Source organism: Tauraco erythrolophus, chromosome 23 (genome assembly GCF_009769465.1).
Source record: "Tauraco erythrolophus isolate bTauEry1 chromosome 23, bTauEry1.pri, whole genome shotgun sequence".
Taxonomy (NCBI): Eukaryota; Metazoa; Chordata; class Aves; order Musophagiformes; family Musophagidae; genus Tauraco; species Tauraco erythrolophus.
Genome location: NC_141487.1, coordinates 9,122,564 through 9,141,258, shown reverse-complemented (window position 1 = coordinate 9,141,258; position 18,695 = coordinate 9,122,564). Strand labels below are relative to the sequence as shown.

The window sequence follows — 18,695 nt, the reverse complement described above, 5'->3', positions numbered from 1 at the left end:
TAAGTACATAACTTGCTAGGTGTAAACACCTACTGAAGTCTCTTATTTTAAGAAGTGTTTAAATTTCAAACACAAAAATTACTGAGGAAGTGTGGACCTCTGCTGATTTACAATACCTAAGAAAAAACAAGTTCAAGCTGAAAAAACTTAAAGACAAACAAAGGAATGCAGCTTAAGAATAAATAGAAAGCAATATAAACAGAGCAGGCAAGCATAGTGTAAAAAACTCCAAAACAATGAAAATATAAACAAACAAAAAACAAACAAACAAAAAGAACACTGCCTGAGTCAAATTAGCCTTGAAAACTTAAAATTCTGTAAAAGTAACTTTCCTTGAAATAAGCTTTAATGACAAAGACTGTCACTGAATTGATTTTAAGAAGTAACAAAATTCTTCGGATAAATCTAGCTTTCCTTCAACGATCTGCAGATTTCTAACTTACTCAACAATTTGAAGCTTACTAGAAAATGAAGCTGAAAAAGTGAAAATCCTTCACACAGCAGAAGAGTTACACAGAACAAAAGGGTGAATAATGTGGCACATTCTGAAACTCTTTGTTGAGAAGGCTAAGGTGATTAATAACACCAGGAGGAAAATCTGATTACATCCAGCTTTCAATAAACAAAATGGAAATCAGACAAAATTTGCTAGGTTTTTGTGAAACACGTCCTGTTTGAAGAGCACTTTGCGACATTCAGCTTTAAGCTAGAATTATTAACATAAGAACAAGTCCTTTTACATACTGAAAGTGGTTACCACTTTCTGAACAAACGCACACTATGCACAAACTCAGTTTTTGTCCACGGATTTCAACAGCTAGAGACTCCATGATGAATAAAGAGGTTAAAACTTGTACAGGAAGTTAACAGTGGTAAGAAATAATGAATATGTGGTTTGATGTTCAAGTTTGGCTCCACAACATGTGACTTTTCAAGACAGCAGAATTGAAGCTCAGCCTCTTTTTGTTTTTGGCATCACCACCACAAAAACAGAGAAATGGCTCAAAATTTCTTGTTTGCTATGTTTGGATTCAACTCATCTGCAACTACTGTAATACAACAACAAAAAAAATTGATACAAATCCACCTTCCAGAGAGCCAGCAACATAAGAGATTACATGTAGCTATTTGAATTGATAACTAGGCCATAGTGCCTCGATAGAGAAGATTTTCCATGTGCCTTTTATTAAAAAGCAAATCCTGTATAAGGAAATAACTCCTGAATTGTTAATTCTATTTTTTTTGATTGCTATTTATAATTTAATCTCTAAGGATTTGCAAATCAGTTACCCTCAATTAATTTTAAACGCCTATCTTGAGAAACAGCTTTAAAAGTAAAAGCTGTAAAACAACTTGGTTCCAAAACACTTGTCACAAAAAACATAGGGAATAGCTTTGTTTCTTTTCACTTCAGTTTATTTTTTTTGATGGGCACAAGCTGGTGAAAGGCATTTAGATGCAGAATAGCTTTGCCAGTTTTCAGCTGCTCATTAAAAAGGCCTATTGGATTCCTGAACCAGCTATGGTGATTTTAGAGTCTCAGAATATTAGGAATTTCAGTTAGATCTTTAAATATTGAGCAAACAACACTGAGAGCACTCCGTTGTAGTTTGGTTTCAATGCTGGTTTCAACATGTCTACCGTACCTGCAGAGTAAACACGCTCTATCTCTGTTCGGTTCATCACTGTAGGTGCTTAATCACTGCATCTTTTCAGACTCTTACTTGCCAAGTTCAAACAAACAAATCCAAAATGAAAAAAACTTTGTATTTAGCTCATCATTGAGCAATAAAAGTCAGTCACATAACCCGTTCTGCGTCAAGTCTGTGAGGTCAGGAAAAGAAACAGCCTCCCAGTGAAAGATTCTCTTCAAAGTCATGCCAGGAGCGCAGGGGTAACGGAGGAAGATTTAGTTTCACATGTGCAACTGCCCATGTTGAGAAGAGACAGCCAGACAGATTCACCTCTAGTATGCAGCAAAGCCAGAGGAAAAAGAGAATGGGAATTACACCAAACAGTTTTACTGACACAAGTGCTGATGTCTTCAGTGTTGCAGGAGCGGAGGCGATTTTCCCTTGTTTTCCATATTATCATCAGCCATTGCAGCCTCACAACTCGCTTCCCTGATGTCACATGTAACACAGCCCTTTAAAAAGGAACAAGAACATAGTAATTTGAATTCTCCTTTTTATGATTATATTTCAAAGAGTTAAATCCTGATAGCATACGTTGCAATCTCTTGAAACCTCTCACCAACTGGCTGAAATCTCTTTAAAAGCAGAGATTATACAGATATATTTTCAGAAGCAGGTACTTACACCTCCAACTTATCTTGTCTGAAAAATGAATTCTTTGGTTAGTGGAACATACGGTTTTAGCTTTGAGATCAAAAGGCATGTGACTTCCTTGAATTTGAAGGCCTTATCTTTCATCTTTATAAGCAAGCTGCTCATTAAGGATCTGGACTGCAAACAGCAATGGTACTGGCTACCAAAAAAAGGCTGCAGTGCTTGCCAGTGTATTGACAGACAGATTTTTCTTGTTCTCGAGAAATGGTATGATATTGAAATAAAGTATTGAAAGAGAAATCCTGCATTTCTTTCTACTGTCAGAAGCCCGTCTGCATTCGTGAAATGACAATCTATATTTGAAATGTGATCTACAGTCTAGCTTTAGCACCTTAGATTTGAAATATTTATATTTGCACACCAATACATCTCATAATGTTTGAGATGTAAACATTCAACAGAATTTTCTGCAAGACCACTGGACATAATTTTGCTAACTGAATCAAACACATGGTCCTAACCACAATAGGTCCCACAACGTTTTTATCAACAAGCTATTAGGAAAACGGAGACTAATTTTCTTGTTTTGTTCCAGGGCCAAGGAGATAAGATTTCTCAAGTTTTCTGCTCTAAGAATAAATATCGCAGCTCAGAATGCCACATTGGAAAATACTAGCACAGTGCTCTAACAGACATGAGATTTTTCTCATGCATGAGTACAGTCCACTCTGCCTTAAAATTTCCTGTACAACTCATCACTGGAGCTCTAGATCTTTGGGGGACTAGTTCTACCTTGCTCTTTTCTTCTCCACAGCACCTGGAAGCACGTTGAACTGATTAGGATTCTCTAACACATACTAATACAAATGAGAAGTGCTTACCAGAGTGCCCAGGAGTTATACCAGATAAAATAATCAGGCATAGGATACCAGAATTGTTGAAGAACGAATCCACCTACCAAAAGCCAGCTATTTTTGTTTCTTACTCTACACTTCAACCTCCTCTGTGATTACGAGCATTTTTCAGCTTGCTCAACACTTGCTCTAATCTTCACTAACATTCCAGTGTCACATGCTATTCAATCATAGTAGCAATCAACTTTATAAGCAAAAGAGCTAACACCAACAAAAAATACCACTAGATATGGACTCATGTGAAAGCATGACACTGTTCCCATTCACCCAACAGTGTGACTGAAGGAACTTTTGCTACAAGTGGTTGCTACACAGAATTTACACATCTTGCAAAAAAATACAATGGCAAGACCTGGATTTTGGCATTCTCGTCAGACCAGCATACTCAGGCTCATTTTCCTCCTTATATTGACAAGTAATAACCATCAATGACCCCAGCACTGCAAGATCGCAGTGGTTAGAAAGCGGCACTGCCTCTGGCTAGCCAAGGCACGAATAAGCTGATTCCTTTCAAAACTCCTTACTTGAGTGCTGATTTGCAGTGGCACAGTCTGGGTCCGGATCCATGTATGCACCTCTGCAAGCTCCTTCTTTTGCCCATCCGTAAACCAAGGCTGCTGCTTTCGCATCACTGTCAGCTTCTCCAGATCCTCCTTTAAAACTTCCTCTTTAATTCTGCAGGGGAGAGACACCTGTGACCACAGCTGTACTAAATGAAGCAAGGCACGCACTGATTATAATCACATTGGGAGAGTCTCTCCACCAGCATCTGTGGCTGAAGGCTAGGCAGCACCAGCCACTGAAAAGTAACTACACTTTGTTATACCTATTTGCTTTGTAAGGCTTCTTTCACCCTGGTCTAACAGTTAGGGGTTTTTTTTGTTGTTTTTTTGTTGGGGTTTTGTGAGTGTTTGGTGCAGGGGCTTTGTGTTTTGTTTTATTGTTTTGTTTTTTGTTTTTTTTTAATGTGGAATCTCAGTACAACATATATAAGCTCATTGCAAGCAATTTGCAAATAGCATGTAAGTATTTTTACCCCTTTATGTGTTTCAAGTACAGGACAACAACCAATCCCCTTAACACTTCAGCAAAAAGGTTACCTGTTACCGTATTTTAACTGATGGGGAAAATGGGGGAAAAAATAGATGAAAGGAAATAACCAGGACATAAAACGCGCAAACAGTGAATTAATACACCTTCTTGGAGTTTCATTGGTATGTGCACTGTTTCCATGGTCTCATTTTAAATTCTACAGTTCTATGCACAATTCCAAACCACATGTCAGAAATTGTTGATGGTTCCCAACCTGTTAGGCATTTGGTAAGTCATTAGAACTCGGTCAGGCGTGTGATCCATCATGACCCAGGCTGACTCATGTTTGGATTTACGAGCCGTCTCGTTTTCTTCTGCTTCCTGATTCTTCTCTTCTTTGGAAGCTTCAGAAGAATCATTACTAGCAAAATACTTGCTGCTTTTGCCACTACCTGCTGAGAATTACCATGAAAAAAGTGAATGCAGATGCCTGAGAAATCCTAGTACTTCAGCACGAAAAGTAAAAGACCAGCATATTCCACGATCTAGTTCTGTAATATGATTGCAGGTACTCCCAGATGCTTGCACTAGCAAGTGATTATTACCTATTGAGAATTCAAAGATAAAGTGCATTCTTTTAAGTTACTCAAGACCTCCAAAGCTCTATTTACTCTTCTCAAAATAACTGGCTCAACTTCCCTGCCTCTGTGTTTCAAGGTCTTACTGGGACCATTCCCAGTACAGTATCTTGTTATGAACTACCACTACCAACACGCTAAGCAAGCCATCTAGCACCAAACATCCAAATTTTGAGCTACCCTACCTGTGCCACAACCAGAAGTTTCATTGGAGCCAGAGCCTAAAGAACCAGATAAAGCTGATCCACTGCCTGATGCTGCTGAACCTGTACCCGAATGAGAGTCCTCGTACAGCGAGTGGTCAGTAAATTCACTGGATGCACAATGGCTAGCACTGTTACCACTATCTTCTGGGTCATTGCCCTGGAGACAAAAAAAATCAAAACACATACATCCACAGAAGTTACTTTTAAAGTTTGAAAAAGGACATTCATGCATTTACTGAATTTGCCACATGTTGACTAAGTTCTCATATCAATTCAACAGGTTTGGAGTTTCTAGCTCTGAAAATGAATGGTGGTCTAGAACTCAGGATAACACTATTCATGGGTGAAATCATCAAGCATCTGCACTCTAGTTTACTGGTTTCTGCTGTAAATCCTTCCCCACTGGGTCAAGATATTGCACTGTTGCATTAAGTTAATATTTTCTGGTGATAAGAGAGCAGGAGTCAGTTCCTTTCACATCCTGTTAGATAGCACGAAGCAGCCACACACATCAAGCAACGGGGCACTACAGGGAAAATGAGAGCGCCTTCCCCTGATTCACTATGTGAAGCTCACTGCTTCAGCAGCTACAGGTACACCAACTCCCCTTTCAGGACCCTACCCTGCAGTTTCAGCTGATCCAGCCTTTCCAGCCCAACCTGGATTCAGGAGCCAACATATTTTTCCTTGCCTGCAGAGCTCAGATTCCTGCCTCTGAGTTTACCGCGGAAGTTGGAGAGGCCTTTTCTATGCCCATGTATGGAAACCGACCCACACGGATCCCTGTTCTTCGTTCATTAGCTGCATCCCTGGGAGACAGAGGGAGTAATTAGAAGTGTATCTTCCCTTTGTTTTGGTTCTCCACAGAGACTGTGGGATTGGGTGAAAAAGGATGCGAATTGTGCAGCACTCACCAAGTTCCACATGCATAAAAGCCCCAAACCCAAAATTCCTGCTGACAATTTAATTGAAAAGGCTGCTGCAGAAGTGGCTTGCAGCAGCCGAGACCAGAACATCTCACATTTCTGTTGTTTGCTAAGTGCCAACACTGTACTGTTACAGGTTCCCACGGGTGCAAGTATAAACAAATAGCTTTCTCCACCTCCTGTGCTATTTGTGCCCTGCAGTCTACATAGCACAGCCACTGGAAAAAGCAACTAACAAAATCTGGTGACCCTGAAACACAGATCATCACCACTGTCTTTGGTGACTGAACACTGCGAAAGTCAGTTTTACATTAAAAATCTGTGTTACTTACACACTTAGCTTCTGCATGTGCTTTAACACCAGTACTCATTGAAAGCTCCATAGGTTTTGGCAGCTCTTCTTGAAGCAAATTCAGCTGAAGCGGGGAGCTGCTCCGTGAGCTACTCAGCAGCAGGGCCTGGTCATGCTGGCCCTCTTGCTGTTCATCCATGGATATGGCAGAAGAGGCCGGAAAGGGCTGATCCACAGAATGCGGTAGTACTGGTGATGGAGCAGAAGGAGCTGGGACTGGAGGTAGTGTAGTGCATGGATATGAAGAGGGGGGATAAACACACTGAGGACTAGGAAGAAAGACGTATTGAGGCGTCTGAGCATACACCGGGAAACTCTGCAAAAATACAGCCATAAACGAGCCTATGTTTGGGGGATAAAGCACTGGGCACGACTGTGCTTCACAGCGTAGTTGTGACAATGACATGGACTCAGGTTTTAATGAGTGACGGGCAAGCTCCTCTCCTACAGAAGAGGCTGGAAAACTAGATAGTGGATCTGAATAGACAGGAAATCCCATAGGAGGAAGGACATTCATACTGGAGGAGCTCAGACAGGACACTTCTGAGGGAGAAAATGACTGTTTCTGAAGTGTTCTCTTCTCACATGGAAGACTATTTCTATTTTTACTAGAAGAGTGGCTATCTGAGGACTGCCTCTGAGGTTTCTGGCGCTTGAATTTTCCATGTTTGCTTTTTTTACAGCTAGCTGGGCTCATTTGCTTTGAAGAGGAATCTCCTAAGGAAGAAGAAAAATAGACACATTCACTGAAATGACAGACCTAGGGGGGGGGAAAAAAAGAAGAGAAAAAACATCCAGATAATTGAGTGTGGCTTATTCAGAGAGCTGACCTTCCTCTGGATATTTCTTCCATACACTACAGTGATGGATTTGCTGACATATCTACAATATTTTCCTTCACGTCATCAATTTTCTTATCGACCATTTTGGCTTATCCCAGTCAGATCGTTTACATTTCTTCAAGAGGAGGCAATAAACTACTTCGAATTTGCAGGGATTATTGCAATAATTATCCGCTTTGTGAAAAGTCTAAGATAGCAACATTCAAGATGGAGCAGAACTTTTTTGTGCACAATGCTGTTGTCAAGCCTTGGCACTTCAAACGAAATACTCAGTTTGCAGCCATAGTAAGATACTCGCTAAATCACACAAAGGAGAACCAGACTCCATTGCTAGGTTGGTCTTTGTAAGTCATCTAACAAGTCTTTATTTCTCAAAGCTGCTGCCTACCTTGGCCACCGGAATGTCCGTTGTTACTTCTGCTCCCCTGTTGAAGGTAAGACCTAAACGGAGAGAGCAGGATCCTCTGGCGGAACTTGTCAACGTAGTTTTGCTCCTCCTTTTGAGTGTGGGCTGACAACGTTTCCTTTGTTAGCCCAACCGGCTTTAAGTCCTCAGGTACCACAGTGAGACTCTGAGTGTTCACAGGAGGCAGCTCAACTAGTTCACTTCCAACAGCAGTATCTTCCATCGTAGTCACTTCTTTGAAGAAGGAAGAAAACAAATCACTAACTCTTTGCTCTGGCCTTCTCGTGTGAAATCCCACAACACCCAGAGGGTTACACAGAAAACAATCTCATCTGAACTACTGAGCAGATAAAGGCTGCAGAGGTGGGGAGAAAACACCCTTTACACTCAAATATAGTTATGCCAACATCAACTGAGCAAATTACTTTGCATGGTCTGGAAAACTTCAAATTCACTTTGAAGTTACAGCTTGTTTATTCATACTTTCTTAGTACAACAGCAGTTAAGTATTCATTTTTATGCTTCTTTCTGCATTAAAATGAAGAAACATTGGCCCATTAGTCATTTTTATTTTAATCCTCCACAGCCAAAAGCACGTTGTTGTGTTTGAGATACATGTGATGACGTTGAAGGGGAAAGGAAACAGTGCACTCTGTTAAAACCAGGTTTTATTAAAATACTGCAAAGGTTTCCGGGCTCAAGTTTTCTTCAGAGTGTCCCTAGAAGCACCTTAATTATATTTCAGATTTCATATTCATGAGAACGTATCTCGAATGGACAAAACCTTCTCACTGTGTACTTCAGTCTGGAAACACGGTATAAATTTAAAATCAGTGTGTCAAGTCAATGTTTTGTGAGTATGATCAGTACCTGATTCAGGGTGTGGGACATGCACTATAGTGCTGCTGTAACTGCACTGGCTTGTGACAGACACCACGCTTGGAGCCTTGTTGGACAGGGTCAGATCTGCCAGAGGAGCTCCCACCACGCCTGCAGTTGTCTGGTCTTTCAGCATCTCTTCCCGATCAGCAGATACTGGAGTTTGGGAATTTACTGCTGAAAGGATAGCAGTATCTATTGGTAAATGACAAAGCTTCTACGTAGAATTTCATTCCAAGCACTATGCTCCCAAATTCATCAAGTCTGACTGGTTCAGAAACAACCAGTAACTATGCAGACTATTAAATAAGAGAGTCTTATATACAAATAAATGTAACATTCATATGTCAGTGCAATGTCAGCACATACTAAACATGGCATAAAATGAGTGAGCAACAGAAGGCTCATTTAGCAACAACAAACAATAGTTCTTTTGATGCATTCTGTGTTCAAAGACTTAATATTGTAGCTTATGCTTAATTGTGAGATCTGGACAAGGTAAGCAAATATTTACCATATAACCAAAATATTTGTGCTGTTAGTGTGACAACAATTCAAGAAGTGGACATAAACCTTGGAACGTACAACAGTGGCTCATAAAAAAATAAATCAGTTATTGTGGTTCTGTTATTCTTGCCAGTATACTTTGTGTTACCTTCTAATGCCTGGACTTCCTGCTGACTTTGCTGGACTTGCTTGTCATCTTCTGAAGATGACGATGATGTATTTGCAGAAGATTTACACTTCCTTTTCAATGCTGGAATACTGCAGCTCTCTAGATATCTGAAATAAAAGTGTATTACAAGAAGCTCTCCCTACTTTCTGTTTTTTCTCCTTTTTGAGAGACAAACATTTGAACAATCCAAACTGGAGAGCCAGAGATTGTTAAGTAGTATTTTAAATTCACTGCAGGAAGCTCTGGATACATATCTGCTTTGCAAGAAGTATTTTAAATAGTAAAAAAAAAGACAGACAGTAGAAAGACAGTAGGAAAAAAAGAAGATCAAGGACGACATTATCCACTGAGTTAAAAAATACCAACATTTTATAAATTATACCAACTTTCTGTTTTATACGGATGTTCTCAAAGTGTATAATGAGAAAACATTGACATATTATGCCTGTTGAAATTCTCTTAAACTCCTATTGCACCAATGGTGAAACTAGCAGTAGACAAATGTAAATAGCTGCAAACAGAATCTTAGAGCCTAACTTCTTCATTACTGTGTAAATCAGATTGACTGAGCATTGGGATGGATTGCTCAGACAGGCAGAAAACTTTACAAAACGACCCTGACTTTATCTCACAACTCGAAATCCAGACACTTTAGACCAATGCAAAATGTCTGAATATTTACCTTCCATCAATTAATATTACTGAAATTGCTTCATAGTTTATTACCTGATGATACTGTCAACACAATTGATTTGCTGATAGGAAGGAACATGCGGAGTCTTCTTTGAATCATCGTAAAATGTGTTGCCTGGCTCTTCTGTGCTATCGCTTCTCAATGTCTGAAGAAAACAGGAAGCAGCGTGCCTCTTCCCTGGAAAAGAGGAAATCTTCAAAGACTCCTCCCAAAGGCATCAAAACACTACCCCCTCCAAGACATATATACTTATATATCATGCAGGGATATATGGCCTATGACAACACAGTTCTCATTACTAAGTTATTCTGCACTTTCATCTCAATTCACATGTTTCAAGGCAGGGGAGGGGGAAGGGAAAAGAATGTCTAAAAAGAAAGAAGCCCCCCACCCCCCAAACATCCACTCAGAACAAGTAGTGAACACAAAGAAAACAGCATAGAAAAAAAAATATTTAAATTGTAAACAAAGCTGCAATTAATATTACTTTTCTCTCAATTTATACATCACAGAATCCAACCTGCTATTTAAGAGTAATTTACACCGGTCAGAGTAGTATCAACATTTACAGTGCAGTCCTCTGATTAACAAGACCAGGAGTTAATTACAACTTTTGTAGAGTATCAATCCAAAATGTTTTAAGCCAAATTCCTGTGATATTTGAGGAAGCATCCAGTTTTCTCCGTATATTTGTGCCAGGTGCTAGCTGCAAATAACATGCATTAGCATAATATTAAGCACTCACTAACTAAACCACTACTTCAGTGGGAAATGGGGCAATGTTTTCCAACCTATGGATCGCTTCTGAGAGTCCACATAAAGTAACTAAGGGAAGCTTCCATAGCAGACATGCTTGCTACAAGCAAGTGCATTTGTACTCAAAAACGTTAAAATAAAAGTCTATTAACCTAGAAAGAGACAGGTATGTTCCTCCATAGCCCTGGGAGCAGTTAAAAAGTGATTGCATTTGCTGAGGGTTTTTCGGGGTGTTTTTTTTGTTTGTTTGTTTTCAAAACCACCACCACCACAACAAAAACATAACAAAAAAACGAAGAAAACAACAAAACACCTCCCATATTTAAGATAGCGTTTTAGCATGGCTTAAGTTCTTCGGTGTTAAGCCCAGCTAGCCAAACTCACAGCTACAGATGTACAAAAGTTCATGTTACCCTAAGGATCATAATTACATAAACTTACCCCTAGCACTTCTGAGCTCATAGCCTGTTCACTTCCATTCTGCAGCTTGCTCCTCGACGCAATATACAGCTGCTGTCCCAGATTCTTTATTCGGTTGACATCTGCACAAACTTGTTGCAATGTCATCTTGAGATACGTGAAAATGTGAAGTCAGCACAAAATTAATAAAAAGAGGCCACAGGAGACCACTAAGATGGGCTTGGGTTCTCGTATTCTCCAAACTGAAAGGGAGTAGACTGTCATCCTAAGCCTGGTATCTATTGGTATTTGTACATTTAATGAATCTAATTATGATGGTTAATTTAATTAAATTAACTACAATAAAACTCAAACAGCCTCAGCATTTGAATGTTTTAATACTGCTGCAAGCCTTCAGAGGAGGAATAAGCTGATGACTTACCCAGGAGCCTCACAAGGAAATTAGGTAATTGCAATGCTTGTTTTAGGACAGCACTGTTTCCACTTTCTTCTATAGCAGTCTACACTGTACCTCTAATGCCCTTTTTAAAACAAAACAGAAAATCCCAAGCAAACAGAAAACCCTCCACATGCATCAATCCTCTTTCTGGTTGCATGGTTCTTCCATTTGTTTTCTCTGAGTCCACTGGTTCTTTGAGAAGGCCGATCTGAAGCGAGTCTTCAATTTACTTTACTGGACTACTGCAGTAGTTATCTGCTTATTTTTGTCAGCAAAGTTAAGAGCAAAAAATAAAGCCGGCATTCTGTAATTGACAAATTTAAGTACATTTAACTTGAACATAGCTGTATCTGTCCACTTCAGTAAAATTCATGACAAGCAGTGCATACGTACACAGTAAAAATTTTCATTTTTAAAACTGTATTTTGACTACTCTGCAGGCAGTGACACATTTATAGACTTACTGGTTCCTGTATTTCCTCTGCACAATTCCCATTGGAGTCACTTGAAGATGCTATGCTGATATATTGTTCATAAGAGCCATTGCTCCCAAGGCTTCCATAACCACTGGAAACATTGCTGTGAACTGGCTGTATGACAGGCAAAAAAAGGCAATTAAAAGAATCATCCTCTTAGAGAACAAAAAGGGAACAACATACTTTGCAACACAGAACTTTGAAGAAAATTAAATGAAAAGTCAGTATTGCTCTGGGCTCTCCCACTTGCTTGGGAAAAATTCTCTACTGTGCTTAAAGCTGTTTTGGGATGCAGACTTATTGTTCAATATAAAGACTTGGCAAATACGTCAAACAAATACTTTTTTCTAATCAGGTGGGCTACCCAGAACCATATTTTTAATGCTGTCACACAAGCTTCTCTCCATTTAGAACTTTCCTTCAGACTTTTTAGAAGATCATCACCAAAATAGTTTGCAGTAGCCTCTCATTCAGAAGGCCAGCCAGTGTTTTGAACTTCTTTCACCTTCTTTACCTGCAGAAGCAGCTTGTAAATTTGTCCTTGCAATTCTCTTATCTCTTTCTCAACACTGCTCATTTCTTTACTTCTTGCAGCAAAGACATCTTCATTTAAAGGGCTTCTGGAGAGAGCCAACAAAATGTCACTATTAATTTTAATTGATGAAGAAAGATAGAGTTAGATAAACAGAGTTAACAGAGTTAGAACAGATTTTTTTTTTTTTTATCATTTTATTTTGACTGCTTTGCTGAGTCAGTACAAAAAGATGCCATCTGTTCACTGCCCATCTGTCCCAGCTCTGCTAGGGTAGTGGGGCAGTGCTACGAGAGCAGTACTTCATGCAAGGCCCCAGGGAAGGCAGTATACCAGCACAGTGACACGAGTTAAGGCTGACAAGCATTTATCCCTCTGCCTCCTTCACTCAGAAGACAAATTCACATCCCTAAATAGTGAATAAAAGATCACTTTGAAAAGTCAAAAGGTCATCCCAAAAAGCCAGTTCCTAGAAAAGAAATCAGGTAAGAGGAAGGCAGACAGTCATATTTCCAAAGCTCTTGGAAACTAAAGGAAAAAAAAAAATCTGAAAAAATAACTTGCACATTCAATACTAACCACATTTTTAAAAGATGTTACCTTGGTAAATATTTAGATCCTGAATCTTAAGTGAATGTTCCAGAAGAAAACAAGCCAGGAGTAATTTTTGGCTACATGTCTGTCAATTAAGCGTTTTTTTTGTGAGCCAATCATGAGTGAATGTCATCTAATTATTTGTTGAAGTGATCTACTTTTTATGTTACTTTGAGCTTTTACTCAGCTGTTTTTAAATAAAATAAAAACTGCTGGTTTTATTTAGACATGTCTGTTGTCATGGTATTTGGACATCAATCGTGCAAAAACATGCTAAAAAAAGTTGGCTTTGCCTTTTACTTCAAAGTAATTTAATTATTTTCATACTTAATAAACAAGACTAATGCTGTTCTGAAGGAATGGGCTGCAAGACAGATGGTAGGAAGTTGTCACAGACTGCAGAAGCAACATTTATGTCTCTAGTTCAGCACTGAGACTATTTTGTTTTGCAGAGTATGCTATGAAAAGCACTTTAATAGATCAGTTCAAAAACTGACTTACGTCCGGACTTTGTGTCGGCCAATGATGAACACTACTTTCCTGCTCCAAGGATTCACAAAACTGGACCAGCTGGTATCCAGTATAACATAATCCCCATTTTGAGTACAAAACCTAATAGGCAGATGTTCAAAAGGGGGTTGGCCAGCAAATTTCAGGACTGGGAAAAAAAAAATAAATAGAAAAATTCAAGAAACAAGGTTTAGTTTACATTATGACACGGTAGGGCAAGCACAAACACTAATGACTGTGGTCCTTTAAAACTTTGGGTTTGAATTTGCTTTGACCTCAAACTGGTTGCTTTAATTCATTAATTAATTTATTTTTGTTTAGACTGCAAATCAGTCACGTCAAGCAATTTGATAAGGAAAGAATGTTAAAACCAGTAGAAATTCCTCTTAAGCAACTGTACTTACTTTTCCGGTGAATAGCTATCATCAAAGGACGATCTTCGGGGTGCAAATACATCAGTATGGACGTTCCAATTAAATCTTGAGGTAAGTAACCCAACAAAGGCACTGCTCTGAAACCCGAACACGTTATTACTGATTATAACGTAGTTTTGACTATTTACATCCTTAACCCTTTGCTTTTCAGTGAAGTCCCTTTGCACGATCTACATGGTATGAACTAAGGCTACAGAACATTTCCCAGCCCTTCTAATAATCCTCCAGTGCCATGCAGACACGTGAATACCAAAGACAAACATTTCTGTGCCTGGAGAGCTAAGAGATTTTCACATTTACAGGCAGTTTTGTGCTTGTCTATATGCAAAGGAAAAAAAAAAAAAAAGGAAAGAAAAAGGGATCTTGAAGAAACAGGTCACAGGTGAAACATCAGTAAGAAATCTGACGTGGATGCTGCAAAGTGTGTTGTAAAAACACTCTTGTGGCTTTGCAGGGGACAGCTTTAGTCTGGCCAAATTTATTTGACCCAGCTCAGCTGTATCGCCACACTGTGATCCCCAGAGCTTTGCATTATTTGGGTTTTCCACCGACTGTGTTACCACAGGTCCCTATCGCCCTGGATAACAAAAACTGACTGCAGTTCTGTTTAATTCACATTTCAAGTCAACAAAGGAAATGACATCTGTGGAGTTCTAGATGTTTTCCTCATGAGCGAACTAACACAAAACAATTTTGTTTAATTAACTATGGCCAACTGCACAGTTCAATTACTTTACTTGGATATCCAGCTGCATCACGAAAGGATTTTTGCTACCTCTCTTAAGAGGTCTTAAGATTCAAACCTCACCTGTCATCTATCTCAAGAAAAACACAGCCAGGGGTGTGAGTGGTGGTGAAGATTCTTTTATCCATAGGAATTCGAGGAGCTAACAGGAAAAGAAATATTTACTGAAACAAAATACGCACGAGACAGAAAAATATAACCGTTACTTTCACTCATGATGGAGAGTTATGGGCTCCTGAACTTTCATTGTTCACTGCTTTCTGACCAGTAACACAGAAACATTGCAAATTGTTAGGTGCTACAGACTTCTCTCCTAAACACTGAGAAGAGATCAATGCTTCAGGGCCTTGCAAAGAAGGCGCAGATGCTCTGGATTCACATGCAGGCGCACACAGACAAACTGCAAATTACACAGGTGAGACTACTCGAGCACAAGTTCTAAACAATGGAAGCAGACTTTCATATACTGCATTTTCCTATTGGCTAGTTTTTTTCACTGGAGTCTCCTGACTTGCCTTCATATCCAGAGTGAATTTTCTCAGCCAAAGCTAAGCAGCAGGATTCTGCATCCACGTGGACAGAAGTACACACACGAACCAAGTACGGGGTGATTCGGAAGGGGTAACAACGCGTTTCTTGTTCTTGATCTTTACCACCCCTGAGAAAGAGTAAAAGGGATTAACACACTGGTTTCAAGACTCAGATACTTTACACCAGGGCTGAGCGCCCTGCATAGAGAAGTTATGCTGAGCACACAGACCCAGTCAATCAGAATCTCCCGAGGTCCTTGCGATCCAAGGCCACCACATTCGGCAATACTGATCTGGCCTCCCTTAAAAGCAAGCAGGAGTTTTGCCTCCAATACCTGCATTCAGAGGCTGTTCTAGAAATGCCTCTACTTTACCGGTTAAAGACCACCTTCTAACTCTCAGTCCAAACGTATTCATGAGAACCACTCATTTGGTCTTGTGCTCTCCTTCAAGTTAAACAGTTCTTTTTTTGTTTGTTGCTTATTCTGTATCATTTTTAGGAAAAAAAAAAATCCCTCAAACATTAAAATTGGTCTCTCTCAAGTTTTGTTTCACTGACCTACATAAGCAAGACTTCTCCAGCCTCGGTTCACAAATAGTTGTTTTGATTGTCCTCCTCCCGTGAGAATTTGTCTTCCTAGAACATGTATGAGCAGTAGCAGCACACAACATTCTAGATGAGATCCTAACTGGGGCTTTGTAACAACTGCAATAGCAACTGCCTGTTTCTATTGCAAGTGCTTTTTCACCTGTTATAATTGCATCTTAACAAGCTCAGACAGAAAGAATTGAGATTAATTTTTGGACACTATTAACTTACACTGAAAGTTGCTTTCTTATTCCACACTTAGTTTTATAAAATGTTTCTAGAGAGAAGTCAAGTGTTTACTACTGACAGCTCCCCAGAAGTTTAACCCCCACAAAAAAAAACACTTTCATGCTTATCCTGGTGTGTGCTTGTAAAAAAATATTTTTACTCATGAAGCTCACATAATCAAAAGGATCTGTTATATAAAGGAAGATGTTGTACGAAAATCCGAAGAAAAACTATTGCAAAATGTTTATGTATCCTACAAACAGTTCCGCCAACTTAAAATAGATATCTGTCCTGCTACATCTAATCTAAGAGCCCTTACACAACTGGAGAGACAAAGGTGACGCCAGAGCTCGGGTTTCTGAAACACAGATCAATGAATTGATGATCGACTGAAAGACGGCAAAACTATTTTATCTGCTCAGAAGCAACCAGATCTTACTAAAATCAAGAGACCATAGAATCATAGAATGGTTTGGGTTGGAAGGGACCTCAAAGATCGTCTAGTTCCAACCCCCCTGCCACAGGCAGGGACACCCTCCACTACACCAGTTGCCCAAAGGCTCATCCAACCTGGCCTTGAACACTTCCAGGGATGGGCATCTACAACTTCTCTGAGTAACCTGTTCCAGTGCCTCACCACCCTCAAAGTAAAAAATTTCTTCCTTATGTCTAACCTAAACCTGCCCTCCTTCAGTTTAAATCCATTGCCCCTTGTCCTGTCACTACAGACCATCCGAGTCTGGAACAGAACTGCACTGAAGATTACAGGCCAATCTCTTTTTTTTTTTTTTTCCTTATTTTAGCACTAAGATTAGCCAGGCACAAAGCAACAAACTGCATCCACAGTGACAGCAAGTAGTATATCATTATTCTGGTCTCATACTGAGACTCTGGTGGCTGAGTTTCTGCTACTGCCTTTGTCACAAACTCTTGAGTAATCTTAAGCAAAACACCCCTGCCTCCACTCTCAAACCGTAAAAGGGGAAGCAGCAGTTTTTTCACAAGATCGTTCTTCTCCTGCACAATAGTACTGAAGGAAACTGATAGGTCCAAGAAAACACATATGAAGAGTTTTCCTTCTATCCCAGTGCAAGTTTAAGCATCACTATGGGAAAGACATCCAAAGTGTCCTACTGGATGCCAATATTAAACACAATAAGCCAATTTTGTAACGGAATTCCCCAAGGTCATGCTGGTCAATTGTAACAACTCTTTCTGTCCAGTACTGTACCCTTTTCCCAGCCTTTACAAACTTAAAACTACAATAATGTACTTGCCTGATCCTGCAGAAAAAGGATTTCACCTGGGCATATTCATACAGAGAAGCTAGTAAGAAAAACACACATTGAAAGTATCAATTAATATCCTCAAAAAGGTCGCACCTATCAGAATTATTTTAAACTCTGCATTCTCCAGACTTTCCAAGCAAGACTGAAGTCTCACAACCTGCTCTTTATTAGCTAGTGAATTAGCTGCTCAACAGTCTGCTCCCACCTCAAATGTTATCTCTCTTCTCCAGCCCACTCACTCTTGAAGAAGTGGCTGACCTGGAACTAAACTCAGAGGAAACACGTATGATCTAAAAAACTCCTTTCTCCAGGCATCACCGTGGAAAGGAAAGATGAAAATTCCCGACTTTATGAGCGACGTACTGAAACCTATATATATAGCCAAGAGTTACGGGGAGAGGACAATTCAGCAACAGTTCACAGCAAGAAAATAACAACAACTCCATAGGGGTGCCACTGCTGTGCTAGGTAGGCACACGACTGGCTTCCAAGTTGTGGAATCCCTGGCACCTTCGTGTTAGCAGCCTCTGACGTCTCACATGCTTCGGTAGTAAGGATTTTGACTTCCCAGCTCTGATGCCAGAACAGCCCAGGGCTAGGTGGGCACAAGACATGGCCTCGGGACACGAGCTGCTCTGGAATTGCTCACAATGTAGGACCCAAAAGTCATCATTTAGGTACAGCAAGCACTAAACAGCACGTCAGCTCAAAACTTCAGTTTGATGAGCTAGGTTCACAGCAGGCTGCAAGCAGACCATAAAGACAAGGCACCTAAGCAACCACAAGATGCAGATTAAACAGCTTTAAACTCACAATTAGACCTTTAGTTTCTATTTAAAAAGCAGCGGTATTTGGAATGAGTAAGATGGTACACAAACCAATGAAGTATCTGCCTTTTACTCATCCCAAGTAAGAGTTAAGCCTCTAGGAGACTTGCTAGGACTAGCTGCGTAGCTACTCAAGCTCTCAAAGTGGAAAGGGAACAAGCGTGGCTTATGTGTATTGCCAGCATAACCATTTAAAATGAACAACTATTCTATCCTCATTCTGCAAAAACGGAAAGACACATAAAGCATTTAAGAGCATTGCCAAGTCCCACCTGTTTGACTTTCCATGTTCCAAAGCGGCAAGTGGGACTGATCGGTGTGTGTGTAGAACACACTCACATCCTGAGGGACAAGCAGCTCTACAAATCGGGAGGAGTCCAACACTTTCTTCTTATAGTTTAGAATGGATGCTGCCTGCTCAGAAATATGCACTATGCGTCCAGAAAGCAAGGAAACACAGCCACAAACGTGTC

At 39.9% G+C, this 18,695-nt stretch overlaps 1 protein-coding gene across 1 annotated transcript; it reads right to left on the bottom strand.

Annotated features, from left to right (window-relative positions):
* Nucleotides 1-1,752: 1,752 nt before the first annotated feature.
* PER3 (period circadian regulator 3) lies at nucleotides 1,753-18,695 on the bottom strand. The gene is made up of 18 exons (XM_086625848.1): nucleotides 18,495-18,695; nucleotides 17,384-17,432; nucleotides 15,275-15,417; nucleotides 14,823-14,901; nucleotides 13,985-14,091; nucleotides 13,572-13,728; nucleotides 12,459-12,564; nucleotides 11,933-12,058; nucleotides 11,051-11,176; nucleotides 9,886-10,046; nucleotides 9,139-9,266; nucleotides 8,475-8,639; nucleotides 7,587-7,838; nucleotides 6,337-7,073; nucleotides 5,070-5,235; nucleotides 4,509-4,629; nucleotides 3,727-3,877; nucleotides 1,753-2,146 (listed from the first exon to the last, which is right to left on the bottom strand). The coding sequence occupies exons 1-18, from the start codon at nucleotides 18,508-18,510 to the stop codon at nucleotides 2,045-2,047; spliced, it is 2,892 nt and encodes a 963-aa protein (XP_086481974.1). The 5' UTR covers nucleotides 18,511-18,695; the 3' UTR covers nucleotides 1,753-2,044.